General features: G+C 29.8%; 1 protein-coding gene across 36 annotated transcripts in view; it reads right to left on the bottom strand.

The window, feature by feature from the left end:
- Positions 1-17,758, bottom strand: part of LOC143244910 (uncharacterized) — a 77,676-nt gene that overhangs the window by 14,263 nt on the left and 45,655 nt on the right. For 22 of the 36 annotated variants that reach the window (XM_076490442.1, XM_076490457.1, XM_076490450.1 and 19 more), the window contains 4 exons: positions 15,911-16,132; positions 10,994-11,091; positions 9,799-9,941; positions 3,960-4,132 (listed from right to left, as the gene is read on the bottom strand). In XM_076490442.1, the coding sequence (XP_076346557.1) occupies positions 3,960-4,129 (170 nt within the window). In that variant the 5' untranslated portion in view covers positions 4,130-4,132; positions 9,799-9,941; positions 10,994-11,091; positions 15,911-16,132. Of the gene's footprint in view, positions 1-3,959; positions 4,168-9,798; positions 9,942-10,993; positions 11,105-14,036; positions 14,124-15,910; positions 16,133-17,758 lie in introns of those variants that run through there. The other 14 variants (XM_076490452.1, XM_076490448.1, XM_076490446.1 and 11 more) reach the window with 13 other exon arrangements.

Raw genomic sequence — 17,758 nt, forward strand, 5'->3', positions numbered from 1 at the left:
AAAAAGTGCATGTTTCTAAAACTGACAGGACCATGTTGTAAAGCATGAAAAGGTATCAAAAAAGTTTAGGAAGTAAGAAATGGAAATGAATAGACAGTGAGAAATAAAGATTTCCAAAGCTGAAAGAATATATCAAATTGATTGGGGTTCATTGCAAAAGTATTCAAAGATTCATTAAAAGAAAAATCTGGAAAAAGAGAAAACAAAAGATAAATACATGTGTAATCCAAGCTACAAAGGATTTAGGTAAGATTACCCAATCCTCACTGAAACGAAAAAACCAGAAGCAAGCCTAGATGTGGACAGAGTGGCACAATTTTGTCTGAACATGGAGGAGGTTCAGCTGAAGTAAAACAAGGATAAACACAGAAATCCTAGACGTGAAACCAGAAAGGAACAAATCACCTAATGCATAATAACACTGAAACCAGAAAAGAACCACTCACCCAGTTTCACAATGAGAGTAACATCAGAGCAAATCCAGTCACCAATGTACTAATGGATGACTCCTGAAAATTTGTCAGAACCTCAGATGTCAGAAATGTGGAAATATGAAATTGTAATCCAGGTCAATTCTTAAACATATATATGTGGGTGTGATATGTTCATAATACATAAGCCTAGGCCATTGAGATAGTGGTAAAACTGAAGAGTACTTATGAAAACCATACAAAGAGTCAAAACATTAGGAAACAGTACTGTCAAAGAAACATCATAATCTGGAACATATTTCAAAATTGAAAATATAATTAAGAGGAAAAATTAAAGATGATTCAAAACAAAGAACTAACTGAGATGTTTCAATTTTAGTTTCAGTGATGTCGAGAAACCCACTTGTTGAGAAATTTATATGCAAAAACGGCTCGTTTGGGTTGAGAAAATATTTTACATAGAAGAGCGAACAACGTTTCGACCTTCTTCGGTCATCGTCAGGTTCACAAAGAAAGAGGAAACTGATCGGAAGCTGACCACATGTTTGAAAGGCGTTGTGTAACTGTGTGTCGAAATGTAGAGGGCGGTATTAGATGTTTGAATATATAATTTTATTTATTTTATTATATTAATATAGGTAAAAAGGCGTTCCTTTATATTGGTTTATTTTGGGTTTAAGTTGTTGTATAAGTAAGGCTTCTTTAATTTTGCGTTTGTTTCTTTATTTAGTATTTGAGTGCTTTCTATGGTTATGTTGTATTTATTTGACTTGCAGTGTTCGAAAACGTGTGAAGGTGATTTTTTATGTTCTTTGAATCTGGTTTCCATTTTACTACTTGTTTCTCCAATATAGAAGTTGTGGCAGTTATCACATTGTATTTTATAAATAATATTGATGTGGTGTTTGTCAGTGTAGTTTTTACATAGTATAGACCTAAGTTTTGTGCATGGTTTTTGAATAAATTTGGTATTAACTGGAATGTCATATTTTGTTACTAGTTTTTGCCAAATGTTGGTTATTTGTTTGCTGATGTCAGGAATATATGGTATACAGCAGTATATGGTTTCGTGGTTTTTTGATTCGTGAGCTGTATTTACTTTAGTTGGTTGATTTTGCTTTCTGTCTAGGTGTGTGCGTATAATGTTTTCTACGGTTTGTGGAGGAAACTTATTGATGTTGATGAAGTATTGTTTTATTTTGTCTAATTCGTCGTTAATTTTATCTGGCGAGCATAGTTTTATGGCTGTGTTTATTTGGTTTCTTAGTATGTTGAGTTTTTGTTTTGTTTCATGTGCTGAGTCCCAAGGAATGTATAGTCCAGTATGAGTGATTTTTCGGTGGATTTCTGTTTTGAATTGTGTATCAGTTCTTGTAATTTTGAGGTTAAGAAATGATATTTGATTGCTTTCTTCCTGTTCACATGTGAAGTTAATGTTGGGATGTATAGAGTTAATGTGATTGAAAAAATTAAGTATGTGTTCTGTAGATTTGAATCCCGCAACCATGTCATGTACATATCTGCACCAGTATAGTGAGGGATGTAATGCTGTGTTAATTGCTTGTGTTTCAACTTGTGTCATAAAAATATTGGCTAGAACTGGTGATACTGGGTTGCCCATGCTTAGGCCATTTGTTTGTATATAGTTTTGGTTGTTGAACATGAAGTTTGTCTTTATCGTGGTGAATTCTATGAGGGTTGCTAACTGGTTACTGGGAATTTCTATAGTTGGGTTAGGGTCTCGGATATAGAGTTCTAAGGCTATCTTGCAGGCTTCAGTGGTTGGAACTTCTGTAAAGATGGATATAACATCGAAACTGGCCATTAAGGCTTTATGATTAAGTTGATTTAGATTAGACTTGAAATTAAAAGAGTCTTTGATGAATGAGCTGGCTGATGTAACATATTTGGAGAATGCTCATGCTATGTATTTACCAAGATTGTAATTAAACGATTCATATGTGGACATTATTGGTCGTAATGGACAATCTGGTTTATGAGGTTTGGGGATGCCGTATATTTGCGGTGTGAGTGAGTCGGTTTTACGAAGGTAGGAATAAAGTGTTTGTGAAATTGTGTTGGCTTTTTTCATTTGTAGTAATAATGTGTTCAGTTGCGTCTCGTGTGTCTTTGTTGGATTTGTGTGTATTGGTTTAAATTTGTTCGTGTCTAATAGGATGTTATTCATTTTTTGGATGTATTCATTCGTGTTCATTATGACTATAGCGTTACCTTTATCTGCTTTTAGAATTTTGATGTTTTTGTCTTGTTTTAGGTTTTTAATGGAATTAATGTCTCTTTTTGTAAGGTTGTTTTTTAGTTTTCTGTTTTGTGAAATTATGTTGATGGTTTTGTGAGAAAATTCTTTGAAAAAATCATTTAAGATGTTGTTTTTAGGTGTTTCTGGAAAATATAAATTTGTAATTTTACCTGGGAAGTTTGGCTGTTGGATGTCAATAAAACTGACATCAGCAAACAAATAACCAACATTTGGCAAAAATTAGTAACAAAATATGACATTCCAGTTAATACCAAATTTATTCAAAAACCATGCACAAAACTTAGGTCTATACTATGTAAAAACTACACTGACAAACACCACATCAATATTATTTATAAAATACAATGTGATAACTGCCACAACTTCTATATTGGAGAAACAAGTAGTAAAATGGAAACCAGATTCAAAGAACATAAAAAATCACCTTCACACGTTTTCGAACACTGCAAGTCAAATAAATACAACATAACCATAGAAAGCACTCAAATACTAAATAAAGAAACAAACGCAAAATTAAAGAAGCCTTACTTATACAACAACTTAAACCCAAAATAAACCAATATAAAGGAACGCCTTTATACCTATATTAATATAATAAAATAAATAAAATTATATATTCAGACATCTAATACCGCCCTCTACATTTCGACACACAGTTACACAACGCCTTTCAAACATGTGGTCAGCTTCTGGTCAGTTACCTCTTTCTTTGTGAACCTGACAATGACCGAAGAAGGTCAAAACGTTGTTCGCTCTTCTTCTATGTAAAATATTTTCTCAACCCAAACGAGCCGTTTTTGCTTATAAATTTTAGTTTCATTCTTTTTCACAATCAAGAAAATACTTGTACTATGAATGGTAATGTAAACATGTAATGTATGGTAATGTAAATGTGGTAAATGGTAACAGTAAGTGTAAAAATTCGGAAATTCCTAAGGTAAAAAATGAAATCAAACAAAGTAGTAGCAAGGAAAATAATAAGCTCTAGGTTAAATGCAAGTATTTACAGGGTTTACTGCATGTGTGAGATACGTAGTCAACAACAGTGAGCATGAAGGTAGGAGTTTAAAGCTTGTAGCATGATGCATGTATGTTCTTGGCAGTGACATAAGGTAACAACTGTTTGGTTCTGAAAGGTTAAAAACCTTAGTAAAAATGTAACATGTGACAGACATGTACTTTCATCTTTAATACAACATAGTAATTATTTAGACACAGTCACTTACAATGAATAAAATAAATCTTACCATATCACAGACTCCATATTTAAAAAATCAATATAATTGTCCAGACATTTCAAAAAGAATTTTACTCTGGAAGTATTCTGAGATGGTTCTTCAAGGACAGAATCCAAGAATGTGATATTGTCTCTTCCTTGTATCTGTATAGCATTCGTGTGCAGTTCTTCAATCATCATTCACTAGTTTAAAACAAAGCAGTGTATATTTTTTCCATCTGGCAGAAAGAAGGAGCTATTATAGAATATACAACTTGACTTGTTAACCTTGCATAAATTTCGAACTGTTAAGAGTCAGCAACAAATCAAGTCTTAACTTTTGTGAAGAAAAAGAATCTACAATTTCTGTTACAAATAACAGATCTAATTTTCCTACTTTTCCTTCTTTTTAAAATAGATGCATCCAAAAAAAGAATGGCTATCAAAGATCTTAATATTTTATCAAAAGACCTGTTAACTCACTATTATCTTAATATGAAAATATTTGTCTTTAAAACAAAATTATAAATGTTATTTTGAAAAGTACTTGCTTTATTCCTTCATTTAATAATAAACAAAACGTTTATCAGAATTTGTATATTAATTAAAGTTATTTATTATTTAAGAAATGTAGGCAATTTATCTTAGTGTTTTGCAGCCTTTAATTGAATTCATTAGTAGCTATCAAAAACTTTATTATGCTCATCTCAGCATTTTCCTTATCAAACTATTCAGACTGAATATTTATATCAAAAAGTGGATAAAATATGTCAGAAAAATTAGCTGAGACTGTTCCTTGTCTCAAAATCCATTAAAAATTGTTTTACTTACTACAACACTTGTTGTAAAGAAAGAAAATCCACTGAATACTTTAAATAAAAAGTCCAAAGATACAGCTTTTCAAGAAATGTCTGCATTTCTACCACTGCTATAAGACATGTTTATAACTAATAGAAATTTCATATTCTAAGCTACATAAAACAGATAATATGTCTTCAATAGTAACTAAAGATCTAGGCCTAACAATAATTATATTCAATTTTATGTTTACAAGTTTAGTATGCTGCATATCCAAAAACACACAAGGAAAGAACTAAATAAAACAGTTCTAAAGATAGGTCCTTAACTTTACAATACTTGGTAATAAATCGGTGCTCTGTAGTATACAAAAGGCTAGGTAATATGGAATATCAAAATCCAAGAATACCAACAACCAGCTACAACGGTAACAAGCTTCTACAATATCAATAGGACATTTATCTAAAAGAAATGAATTTAACTACAACTCTGACTATAAAATATTACACACCAACAAAAGATTTAAATAAAATACAAAACCTATGCAAAGTCACAGAAAACCATCCATCACCTCAAATTTCTAATAAAATGCAAAGAGTAAGAAGTTATCCCATATTGAGCTACCAATCACAGAACAGAAAAATTCAATCCATAATTGGACCATTATGGGAAAAAGAAAATTGCAAATGCAACTATTAGACAAAAATATAGACATTAATAATTTAAAAAAGATGTGAGACAATCTAGCCACTTAATGTTCAACACCAAATTAAGTGACTCTCATTCATGATATTAGAAAAACGTTTTAGGTTCAAGAAGTCTTGATATAAATGAATAAAAAAATCTGAATGAATGTCATGGCAGACAACTGAATAGCCTATTTTCCAAGTTAAAAAGAGAGACAATCCACATATCCCTCAGTTAGGATGGTCTTTCAAAAATTCATAAGAACTCAACTAACTTCTTCTCCATCCTTTCAACCCATGTCAACTATAAACGTGAGCTTGCATTATTCCTAAATTTTCTAATCAAACCATTGCATGGCAACAATAAAAACAAAGTGATAAAGTGTTCTAGAATTCTGAAGAAATCTCAACAATCTTAACAATAATCCTAAAATGTACAGTTACAATGTTGTTTCCATGTATAGAATAATGCCAAAAGAGAAAGCAAAAACCCCAGTTCTACAAATGATATCAAACCATTCCAACAAACTGTATTCCAACCTTAGCTTTAAAAGTTTGAAAGATTTCTTCCATTTTGCACTGAAAATATGTATTACTTGTCAATGTAAAAAAAATAGATGTCTTAAGTGTGGGCAGTCCCCTTTAACTAACATTATGCAAGTTGTTCATCAACTAAATAGAAAGTCAGGTATTACCTTCCCACATACTATCTTAGATATGTCAACAATGTATTTTATGAATTCAGAAGCAACAGTCACCAGCAGTCATTAATGAAGAAAGCACCAATTAAGTCCTCACTATTTACAGTTCCCAGTGTAATTGAACTTTTCTCAATTTCAGTTTTAACCTCTTACTACAAATAGGTTAAAATGAGTATGTAATGACATTTTACAGTCACGTTAAAAATTTAATTACCCTAATATGTTATCAATATATATAAATACATTTGGCAACAAAATGTAGTTAATATATTGAATTGTAATATGTTTTAACTTGTTAATTTCAAAAGTATATATCTAAAATAATCCTCAACCTCCCATAGCATGAGGATCACAAAACTTTTTCTCCAGGTCTTGTCCATTCTTTTACTTATTTACTATCTCTTTCTAAAGCATAGAGTTCAATGTAAATTACTTATTATGGCAAAAATATTACTAGGGCAAAATCAAATTTTTAAAGCTTTCAATCTCTTTTATTTAAGAAATCATACCCTAGAAAATCAGACCCACTTGCCACACCTACATGTGATATCCTCTCTTTGAAAAACTGCCAATAGTTTTCTCTGATGTTTCATACTATATTATTTATAACCAATAGAAGGGTATATTTTTAGTATATCAACTGATGTATTGTATAGTACATTTTCAGTACAGAGTACTATCTATTTCATTTTCAGTTTAAAAGTTTTTCTCGCTGTACTCAAATCAAGAAGCTTAAGTAATCATTTTAAGGTTTACATGCCATAGTTACAAAGCCAGTTAAATTATAACAGTTACAGGACATTTCTTTGTGCATGTTATCATATGATATTTGTGTGTTCCTAAATTGATTATTTAATTAAATAAAAATTTAGTCTTCTAGCTCCATTAGTATAAAAACCAAGGTTAAATTTCATCAACAAGGAACACCAATAAAACAAGATGTGAAATGTAATTACTCTATTTTATCAGGCACATTCGTTTTTATTTATTTCTATAAAGTTGACTAAAATGCTAAAAACTTATGTAGATAAGATGATGTATAATAATAATTATACGTGATGTATGCTTTCAAATAAGTCATTATGTCACTCAACATAACTTGCTCACGAAGTGATTTACAACTTTTATAGTAGGAATATTAATTATAATTGACTGAAAAAGTAAATAAAGCAATAAAATTATGTTCTAACATATGTCAAATGTTACAAGCCTTAAGCTATTTAGAAGAAACTACCATAGTTTCTTGTTACAAAGTGTGGTCATTCTGGAAATAAAAGAGGCAATTTAGATATATTTAATATTTTTATGGTGGCTACAAACTGACCAAGTCCATATAGAGTTATTTATGGTAAAGAAAACAACAGATTAAATATAAAGTTTGTTGAAAGAAAATATATTTAATATTTTTCTAAAAAGAGTTTTGGAGACAACACAAATGAAATTTGAAAATTTTCAGGCAAAGAAAATCTTAGCATGAAAATCACTTTTGTGCTCTGAGCAGTCAACATTCACACCATATATTCATGAAAAAATCTTTAATAAAATACTTAATTTAAAAGTCTGATTTTTTGTGTACAAAAATTTTGTATTGAGATCACACATATACCATATTAAAAATTAGTGTTTGGAAACTGATGGTTAATGTGAAGTTACAAGGTAGGTGTAACAAACATATAGAAAGAATTAATAATAAGTAATAAAGCATTGCATTTTCTCTCAAACATTGTGCTATGGCCAAAACTAATAGCTCCTTTCAGCATGACAGTCAAAGTAAATTATATTTACTGAACACATTATTTCAACTTGTACATGACTGACTAGTGAACATGCATCATGACACAACATCACACCAAACAAACAAAGATTCACACTCATATTGTTACTAAGACCACTGTCATTTTATTACATTCATTAAAAATGTTGTACATCAAAGTTTTCCCACAAACACAACTGCATTCTCTTAATTTTAAATGTTTTCTCATTTTGCAAATAAAATTCTACCAAACCAAAAACTGGAAACCTACTGGGTTAATAAAATGTTTATATCTCAGTACTGTTCAAATGGTAAGTTTTATTGTATGATAATATATACTGACATTTAAATGTTCTTTAAAAAAACAACTTTCCTGAATCATTTTATTTGTTAAAATTTTCATAAAAAAGAATATGTTCCAAATTTTACCAATAAAAATCACAAACAGAAAGAAGTTTTAATTACAAAATAACCAAAAAACAAACTTAAAAAAAAATTTTTTGTAGTTAAAATCTTATGAATGCTGCAACAGAAAAGCAAGCCACTTTCATTGATAAGTGCATCTACAGAGAAATATTTCAATAAAATCTACTCTGTGATGTAATTTTGTGATAATCGTTTATTTTTAAACTAAAATTCAATAATATCCTTCTTCTCATTGATGGTACACAATATAGAATGCAAAGTATGAGTAAACTGTTGAAGAACTGTTAGACAATTACAGAAAAGGCCTCAGGCCCAAGAACCTTATGTAGAAACTAGCTGTTATACCTGCCTGAAGTGTGGGTATTTCTGCTAATAGTATTAATAATATACATCACAGTACTGTATTTAAAGTCCTGATTTTTCCTTAAAAGAAAATAACTGTCCCTAAAATACTTAATAGAGTCCAAAATGTTAGTCAAAGTATCCTGGCTTATATCATTCATTGTATAAGTAATGGGTGAATTAATCAGATATAAAGTTGAAAACCTCTATTTAATGACAAATATTTGACTAATTCATGCATGGAAGTTAGGTTTATAATATTGTTTTTATTATATCATTACTTGTATTTCATTCTTTTCTTATTAATAAATTTCAGGCAATAAGTATTGATGTACTTAGGCTTAATATGTTGTTAAGTATTTTCCTAGTTCTAAAATGTCAATGTTCTTTTTGCAAAAACCCTAATGAAATGAATAACAGTTTAATCTTTAAAAATACAATAAGCTTAATATAAGTGACTATAATCACATTTTAAAAATTTCACATTTCTTCCTAGTATTTATTAAGCTTATTTTACACTACAAATATCATTCCAATAGTTATGAGATTTGCAGAAGGTACGTGATTGATAGCCTGTTACTGATAAGTGTAACTCCCATTTTTCCATAAAACTGGGATAAAACAATGATATGAGTTGTCATAAATAAAAATAGAAGTGTATAGGCAAAGGGGTTATACTTTCAAGATCTTTTCTAAGACTTTCTGATAAAAGACAATTAATTGTTTAGTATTTCTAGTACCGAAAAATTTGTTTACAAAATTTCATTACTTTCCAAAATTTTCAAAATATGTGTTAATCTTTTAATGTTATATGAGACATGCTTAGCTTTGTAAGCATACACAATACACATTAGTTCTTGAGTAGGTCCTAAAAGTGAATTTGGTTTGGTTTGCTTGGAATTTTATGCAAGTGATAGATGAGGGAAGGCAGCTAGTCAACAACACCCCTATGTTATACAGTTATAATGTTTTTTTCAATAAAATATACAAATAATTAGATAAATCTTCCTTATATCCAAGGTAACCAAAATGTCTGGTCACAAAATGTTTAATGTGTTGGACATATAGATTCAACTCCCCCCCTACTACTTTTTGTAATCATAATTCTTTCAGAATATTACTACACACTAATTTTGATAAGCAAGAATTATTTCTTTTACATACTTGATGAAAGACATGAAGAGTTTCCGACACTCTTCTTCCTGCAGCATCAGTGTGTCTTCTCATTTCTTGAATCTCTTCCTGTTTCTTCCTCTATGTATAGTTTGTAAAGACTTAGAACTACATACACCAAATACAGCTGGTAACTGTAAAAAAGACCATTTTTAACAGCTGATAAAAAAGAAAAGTTGTTTTTATAATCCAAATTTTTTTTCCAAATTGTACTATTATTTTGAAATTTGGGTAAATTTAAATACAAAACAATATGAAATAATAGTTAATAAAATAAAATACATTTTTCCTGTCTTGAATCAAAACTGACCTGTCTTTTTACATAACTAATTTTCCAAACAGCAACATATTCTAAAGACAAAAAAGGGAGAAGGGTCCAAAAAATTTTCTTAAAGGTGAAATCTAGCCTAATAAACTAATGTTTTTTTATAAACACTACAATGCTTCTTTTCATTGTATTTAATTAATCATTTTTCAATCAGTGTAAATACTTGTATTTCTTGTGGAATGGCCATGTAAAAAAAACTTTGTCTTTGTCTTATTGTTACTGCATATTATCAAAATTTCAGTTTTTGTTTTTTTTAACTTCATTAATATTTTTTTAATTAACATTAGCAACTCCATATCACAAGTCATTATCTAATGCAGATTAATCATGTTACAGAAATCACATGCAGGATTTTGCAAGACTACATTTATGTTTAGTGAGCGAGTCCAATTAGCAAAAAAAGTATTCATTTTAAAGTAAATCAAACTGAAAATAAATTACTGAGACTGTTTGAAATTCAAATGCAGCTCACCCATTTGGAATTTCAAAATTTTTCAAAAGTCTTCAATATTTACAGATATCAAAAGTCACAATTACAAAAAAAAAAAAAAAAATGAAAATTACCTTTCAAGGACTAGCTCAGTGCAAAGTCAAAACTTACTTTCTACACTTTCATGAGAAAAATGTGCATCTTTTACTTGTTACATAAAATATAATTTAGGGCTGGTCATTTAGATAGATTCATTAAATGCATTTAATTCCAAGCAAGCAGAAGTACACTTAATGATGTTTTGCAGATAAGAAATACACCTACAGAGTTATACAATCTGAAAATATAAACTCTGGATACGTTTTGCTTTTCCTTATGATGCATAAATATTTCTTTACATTTTTAAAGTTTTCAATTTTGATTCTTACCTTCATATTACAATAAATGCTTGCTACTTCTTCTGAAGACAAGAGAACTGTGCTTGTGCAGGTCAATTTCAAGTATGGTTGATAGAAGTGATTGAAATCTGACAAAAGAGCCTAATAATGAAAAATATGCAATAACCAATTCAATTAAAATCCTATGAGAAAATAAAATACTTAGTTTTCCAATGAGGACAACTAAGAAAGTAAATAAAAGTTCTATTACTAAGTTTTGTACTATTTCTTTACTATCACAAAATTAGAAAGATTTTTCTCAAGTTTCAACAGTTTTATTTATAATTTGTAAAAACATTTTGTGTTTATCTTAGTGTTAGTACACATGTGCTACAGAAGTGTGCAAACATCTACCCAAATTATTAGACTTCAAACTATCCAGAAATAGTTTGAAACTTGAGATTTGTTTCAAATTTTGCAGCTTCTGAAAATAAAACATTTTATTCTTATAAGTAATATTTATATGAACTTGCACCTGAGAACACTGAAAAAAAAAATCATCATGTTTTTTGGTTAAAGATGCAACTGAAAATTTTTAACTTTGTTGTACAATTCAGTTACTGATTTCTAGTATCCTCATGCAGTCTGGAAAACTTTATTGTGAAGTTTTTATTTTCTAAAACTGTATATTTTAACTTTGATTGGAAAACATAAGATGAAGTTTCACTGTGTTTATGATAACTGGCACACAACAAAAATTACTTTGCCATACCAAACTTTTTAAAAATTCCAAAACTGATATATAAGCAATTGCATCACACCTTGACAGCCAAAGCTGAGGAATAGTGATTGGGCTAGCACTTATAAAGCCAAACTTTTATAGAAATTACAAGATTTAAATAGGTACTATTTTGTTTAGAATCATGTTGGCTAACCCTCCTGGGAGCTGTGAGGGATGTGCTAAGTTTAGAAACAAACTAGAACTTCACAAACACTATTTTATTTATTCATAATCTGATTTGTGATTTGTAATAAAAATTCAGCAGTGAAAATAAATACATAAAACTTTCTTATCACATAAATTTTAAGTTGGAAAGGACAATTCCAAGTTAAATATATATGCAAAAACAGCTCCTTTCGGTTGAGAACATATTTTACATAGAAGGTCGAAACGTTGTTCGCTCTTCTATGTAAAATATTTTCTCAACCCAAATGAGCCGTTTTTGCATATATATTTCTCTACAAGTGGGTTTTCTCAACATCACTGAATTCCAAGTTAATTTTCTGTAATATTAATTTTACTCGTTGGACAGACTCCACCCTGAAAGGTAGTTTATCTGTGATTAATGATGATTATTAAAAGTATACATGACATAATTCATTCCTTTCAGCACTAATACTTTTTTTAATCAGTCAATTTTTTAATATCCAATGGTTTCAACACTAAAGAATATTTTTTTGTCTGACAAAGCTATTAGAAAACTAATTTTTTTTCAAGTAAAAAAGAATGTTAGCAGTGCAATCTCATAAAAAAATGTCATTTACAAAAATAAATAGTTCAGACACGAGCGAAATGTGAATAACAAGATTCAAAATAACGGCAGCTGAATTCTCATTTATAACTGAACATTATATATATATCCACACAAGCTAAACATTTACAAACTTAAATGTTTTATAAAGAAAAATCTGCTGAAAACATGTTAACATTCTCAGTCTTAAAGTTAGTTGATCTGATTGAAGACTCACAATGAGCTATACAATATTATTAGAAATTAAAGATGAATAATTTCATTCATGGATAATATGGAAGGGTAGCAATGAGGCTAAGAATGCTATAACAGGATCTTTGTTCTCTCAATGTTTCAACTACAAGTTTTCATCAAGAGAGTGACACTGTAGTGACTTATAAGGGTATTTATATAAATTTTCTCAAATTAGGTCCCTGGTCGATACACTCTGCTGCTCCCCAGTTGTTTCATTATTGTTGTCTATTGACTACCATCTGACCGATCAGCATCCTGCTTGTCTCACTAGGATCACTGCTGTTTCTTCACACTTGTAATCTCCTGTTGTGGTGTTTATGTTCTTCCCTAATAAGATATAAGCAGTTTCTATAACTATTTTTAGTTGCTTTCTTGTCCCTTTTTTGATGATTTTAGTTTCCTTCCAATCAGGTAGGTGTTCTGCTCCTTCTGCATAAGTCACTATTGCATTAGTTGTATTGTGTCTTCTGACACATGCTTTATGCTCATTTACTCTGACTGTTAAGCCTCTGCCAGTTTCATCTACACATATTTTACTGAATCCACCACATGGTATGAAGAATGCTGCTGTCTCTTGCATGTTTTTGTCTCCTATCCTTTACCATCTCTCCTATTCTTTTCCTGTTTTCAATAACCACCTATGTAGTTGTGTATCTCATTAGTCTGTTGATGGGACTTACATCCTGGGAATTGGTAAACACTATGAACTTCTTGTTTCTTTCGTTTTTCTACTGTCGTTGTTCCTTTCCACGATGTCCCTCACCTCCTCCATTAACTTTATAACATACCTGTAGGATATTTCAGCTTCCTAAAAGCTTCCATTATGTGTTCATTTTCTTGATCTAAGAATTCTGAGCTGCATATCCATAATGCCCTCAGGAATAAGCCCAATGCTACACCTGTCTTTACTTTTGTTATATGTTTAGAAGAAGCGTATGAAATTATCTCTATTGATGTTTTCTATACACGAAGAACCCTCGTCCCTCATCACTTCTTCAACTCAAAGTGATCAAAAAATGTTATCTTCTCATCTTCCTCTCTCATCTTGCTCTTATTCTATTGTGACCTGTATGTCTTCTAGTGTACCATTCATACTCTCCTGAAGACTTGTAGTCAGAACATTGAAAGAATAAAGATCCTATTACAGCATTCTTAGTGTTATTGCTACCTTAGTATGCATTTCTCAATATAAATAATACTAATTTACCTACGTACTGTACATATAAAGAAACAAGTAACTGCTCAAATACTTAAAAATACTACACAGAGTCAGACACTGTATAAAAACAAACAAGCTTCTACTCAGCAATATACAACTTTCTAAGTACCTTAAGTGCATCTTATAGGCCATTTTCTTATACAAGGTAGCACTGTAGAAAACATATTTAAACTCCAGATTGTCAGACCAAGCATCACTATTAAAACAGTACCATTATTTTACAAACAAGTTTTAAATATTAATACAAACTATGATGTTAGTTATTGTATGATACAATTTCAAACACAACTTGACAAATATGTATCTTCAAAGATAATATTTATACACTCTATTTCTGTAACTTATACAAGTCTAAAGTAGAAAATATTATAATGAAAAAATAATACAAATAAATTCTACTTCTTATGTAAATTCTCTATGTTTTATATGTGGATATGAATATCCACCATGAAAATGACTTGTACTTAGCTGGAATGATTGAAGGATAGCATGTAAAACTAGATTAAATATAAACTCATAAAATGAGTATATATGAGCAACAGAATAGTTAATTTTCTTAATACTAAATTATTCTTCAAAATGATAATACATATAATGACCTTCAAAAGTGCAATTCTTTCACAATTAGGCTGCTGGCTGATGGAATTAAGAAACTGTTTTATCTCCTCATGAAAATACTTTCAAGTTGAATTCCTGTCTTAAACAAGTGACCGAATTTACAGTCAAAATTACAGTCAACTTCATGGCAATACGTCATAAGATTTAAGTCATAAACTAACAATTTTGTTATTTGAATACAAATTTTTATTTAATAAACAAAGTATCAGAAAATGTAATTTTCCAAAATGTTAAGTTACATGAAAACAATAACATTTTAATTATTAGAGATAAGCATGTGTCAATGGTCATTTAGTAATTTTATTAACTAAAAGAATATGGTTTAAGTAACACTTTGTCATTATGAGGCCCTTTAACCCTATCCAGACCAAAAAAAGGCCTCTCAGATATCAAGTGCACATGAAATTTCTAAATAATATTTCTAACAGTATTTTAACAATTTCAACTTGTAAACAATTTTAGATTAAATATTTTTATCATTTTGCAAATTTATTGTAATTTTCAAAGAACAATTAAAAAAATGTTAAAACATACTGATCTGTGAAGCTCCGAAGAGGAGTCTCGCCTGTAAACAACACACTTTGGAACATTTCAGAATTTTGCCTATCCTAAAGACTATGTCTATACTTGCTACAAAATACCATCTCTTAAGAATATAATTTTTATGTGTTTTTTTCCTTCTCTTTCAATATAGCCTCTTCTTTTCTCCTTTTTCAAAATTTCACATTTCACTCTTTAAAAAGTTTTTGCTTTTTTTTTTTTGGAAAGCTAGGAAATTTTCTGATATGACATCACATCAAGTGAACGTAGTTAAATTTAAGAGGTGCAGTATGTAACAGAAAGAATATTCCATTGAGTCAGAACCTGATTTACTGATAAGTGATGAGTTCATTAAATTCAAACAATGGACATAAATAACCAGTAAGTTATAGAATATCATTTATTGGACAACAATACCATTAGCAAACATACTGTTAATTAGTGTGACATGTTATCATTTTAGAAGGTCAAGTCGTAAGTCACCAACACATTTGTTACTTTGTATCATTTTTTTTTGTGATTTACAACCTGAAATGTTGACAATGTAACTGACAAAATTAAGTATTAAGAAAATATGTTTATGAGTACCAAGCAAGTTGAAACTGAAAGTTTCTGATCAACATCAGAAAGGTTTAGAAACTGACTGTAAAACTAACTAAAATTACATGATTTTTTAAAGCTTAAACTATATACCACTTAGTAAGTTTGTAGTAAGTTTCATGCAGTTTGGTTACGTGTTAAGTACTTCCATGTGAGAAAGAAAAAAAAACAAGTGATGTCAGTCCTCTGGTCCAGAAAGGGTTAAGTTCATTAACAAAGACAAACCTCATTTGTGCAAGATCTCAATTTTGCTTGACATGTATTGTAAATCTAATGAGCTTCTAGAACAGATTCTTGCAAGCTCTTATCACTGGAAGTTAGAAAATCTTTCTGAAAATTCTGGACTATGGAAATGCTCAGGTCAATGACATCTGGTTGATCCTTCTCATAAATCATCTGATGATGTAAGGACTTAATTTTGCTTGCTTTCTCCAAAATCAATGTGAACTATTGGAACAAAACAACCTTTTTTTCATTTGTCTTGAATATTATAACACAATAAAGAACACAGTCTCAGGTAATATTATTACAATTTTATATATGTTATAGGGATCCTCATGCATTACTTTGTTCAAGTCGTTAGTACAAATATATGAAATGGACTTCATATATTGTGACTAAAAACTGATCACTGTAAACCTTTTGCAATACATGATCTCCACTAAAACCTGCATATAGAAATTTCATTGTAACTCAACAGATTCTACACACACATGCAATAAAGTATCAATGTTATGAAGTTTAATCTTATAAAGAAAAATATTAGACACAAAATAGCTAAACAAAAAAGCACAACAAATATTAACATTTTCCTGACCAGAAAATGTATTTTTGATAAATACCATCACACACAGTTTAGCTACCTTCTACTGACCTTGACACAACCTCACCTAATTTCAAGTGACTTAAAGTAAATTACAAATGGTGCATGATGATGTCATCATGTGATAAACAACTCAATCAATAGGACCGCAATTCATCTCTAGGTGCAATAACTCTCCTTACACATCGTAACTTCATTCTTTGATGAGGCAAGAAAAATGTGCACTGGAAATGGGGATGATGGGTGGGAATGTCTGCAGAAGTACCTACTAGAAACACATTTTCAGATTACAAAAATGTTAACTTCTGAGACAATAACTCATATCTCACATAGTTTAGGTGGAGGGGCTAGTGCAAAATTTTATCTAGGTGAACTCCGTTCAGAAAAGACCGTAACGAAATCCTATGGATTGTGACACCCAATAGCAGGGACTCCAATATGGGCATACCCAGGGAATACTTTTCACTCAGAATGTAAGGGAGAGAAGAGCCAAATAAGCCCCACTGTTGCAAGTATGGGCAGAATGAAAAAATTACTACACAAAGTAAAAGTGTTAATACCCATTCCAGCTATCCTGAGACACATACATATATATATATTATTCTGAACATTGAATATCAACACAGATATGACAATGATGCATTCAAAAAAGATTTTCCTTTTTACTAATTTAAAATGTGAAAACAGAAAAATACTCTTTTGTTACATAGCATTGCCATGCATGCTGCTGTTTATCATTAACAACAGTATGGTTTGTTTATACATATTACTATATAATAAACTGTACAGGAATACTTTATTTTTTAATAAGGAACTTTTATATTTCTATTGTGGTAAACAAAGCATTATTTTAAATCACAGATTAAAAATATTGCAGGCAACAAGATGAACAACTGTAATAAAACCATACATTTTTTTTTCTTTCATACAACATATCTACAGAATGAGATAATGATATATCTTAAATTCATGTTTGTAAAATTTAGTCAGTTAAGTACAACCATTATCCAAATATTGTTAAAGTAAAACTGTTAATTTACTATGCAAAAAATTACTTTTTTTTTCTAAATTATTACAAAATATAGAAAATACTCTGATAATGGTTTAATCTTTGTTCGGTCCTGGGTATTCTAAATTTAATAATACTAATAATTAATTGTATGAGAGGGTAGTCATAGTACTGAAATATTAATTACTTAATAATATTTGTTTTTTTATAAATTGTACAGGAGAACAATTATAGTATTGTA

This window comes from Tachypleus tridentatus, chromosome 2 (assembly GCF_004210375.1).
Source record: "Tachypleus tridentatus isolate NWPU-2018 chromosome 2, ASM421037v1, whole genome shotgun sequence".
Classification (NCBI taxonomy): Eukaryota; Metazoa; Arthropoda; class Merostomata; order Xiphosura; family Limulidae; genus Tachypleus; species Tachypleus tridentatus.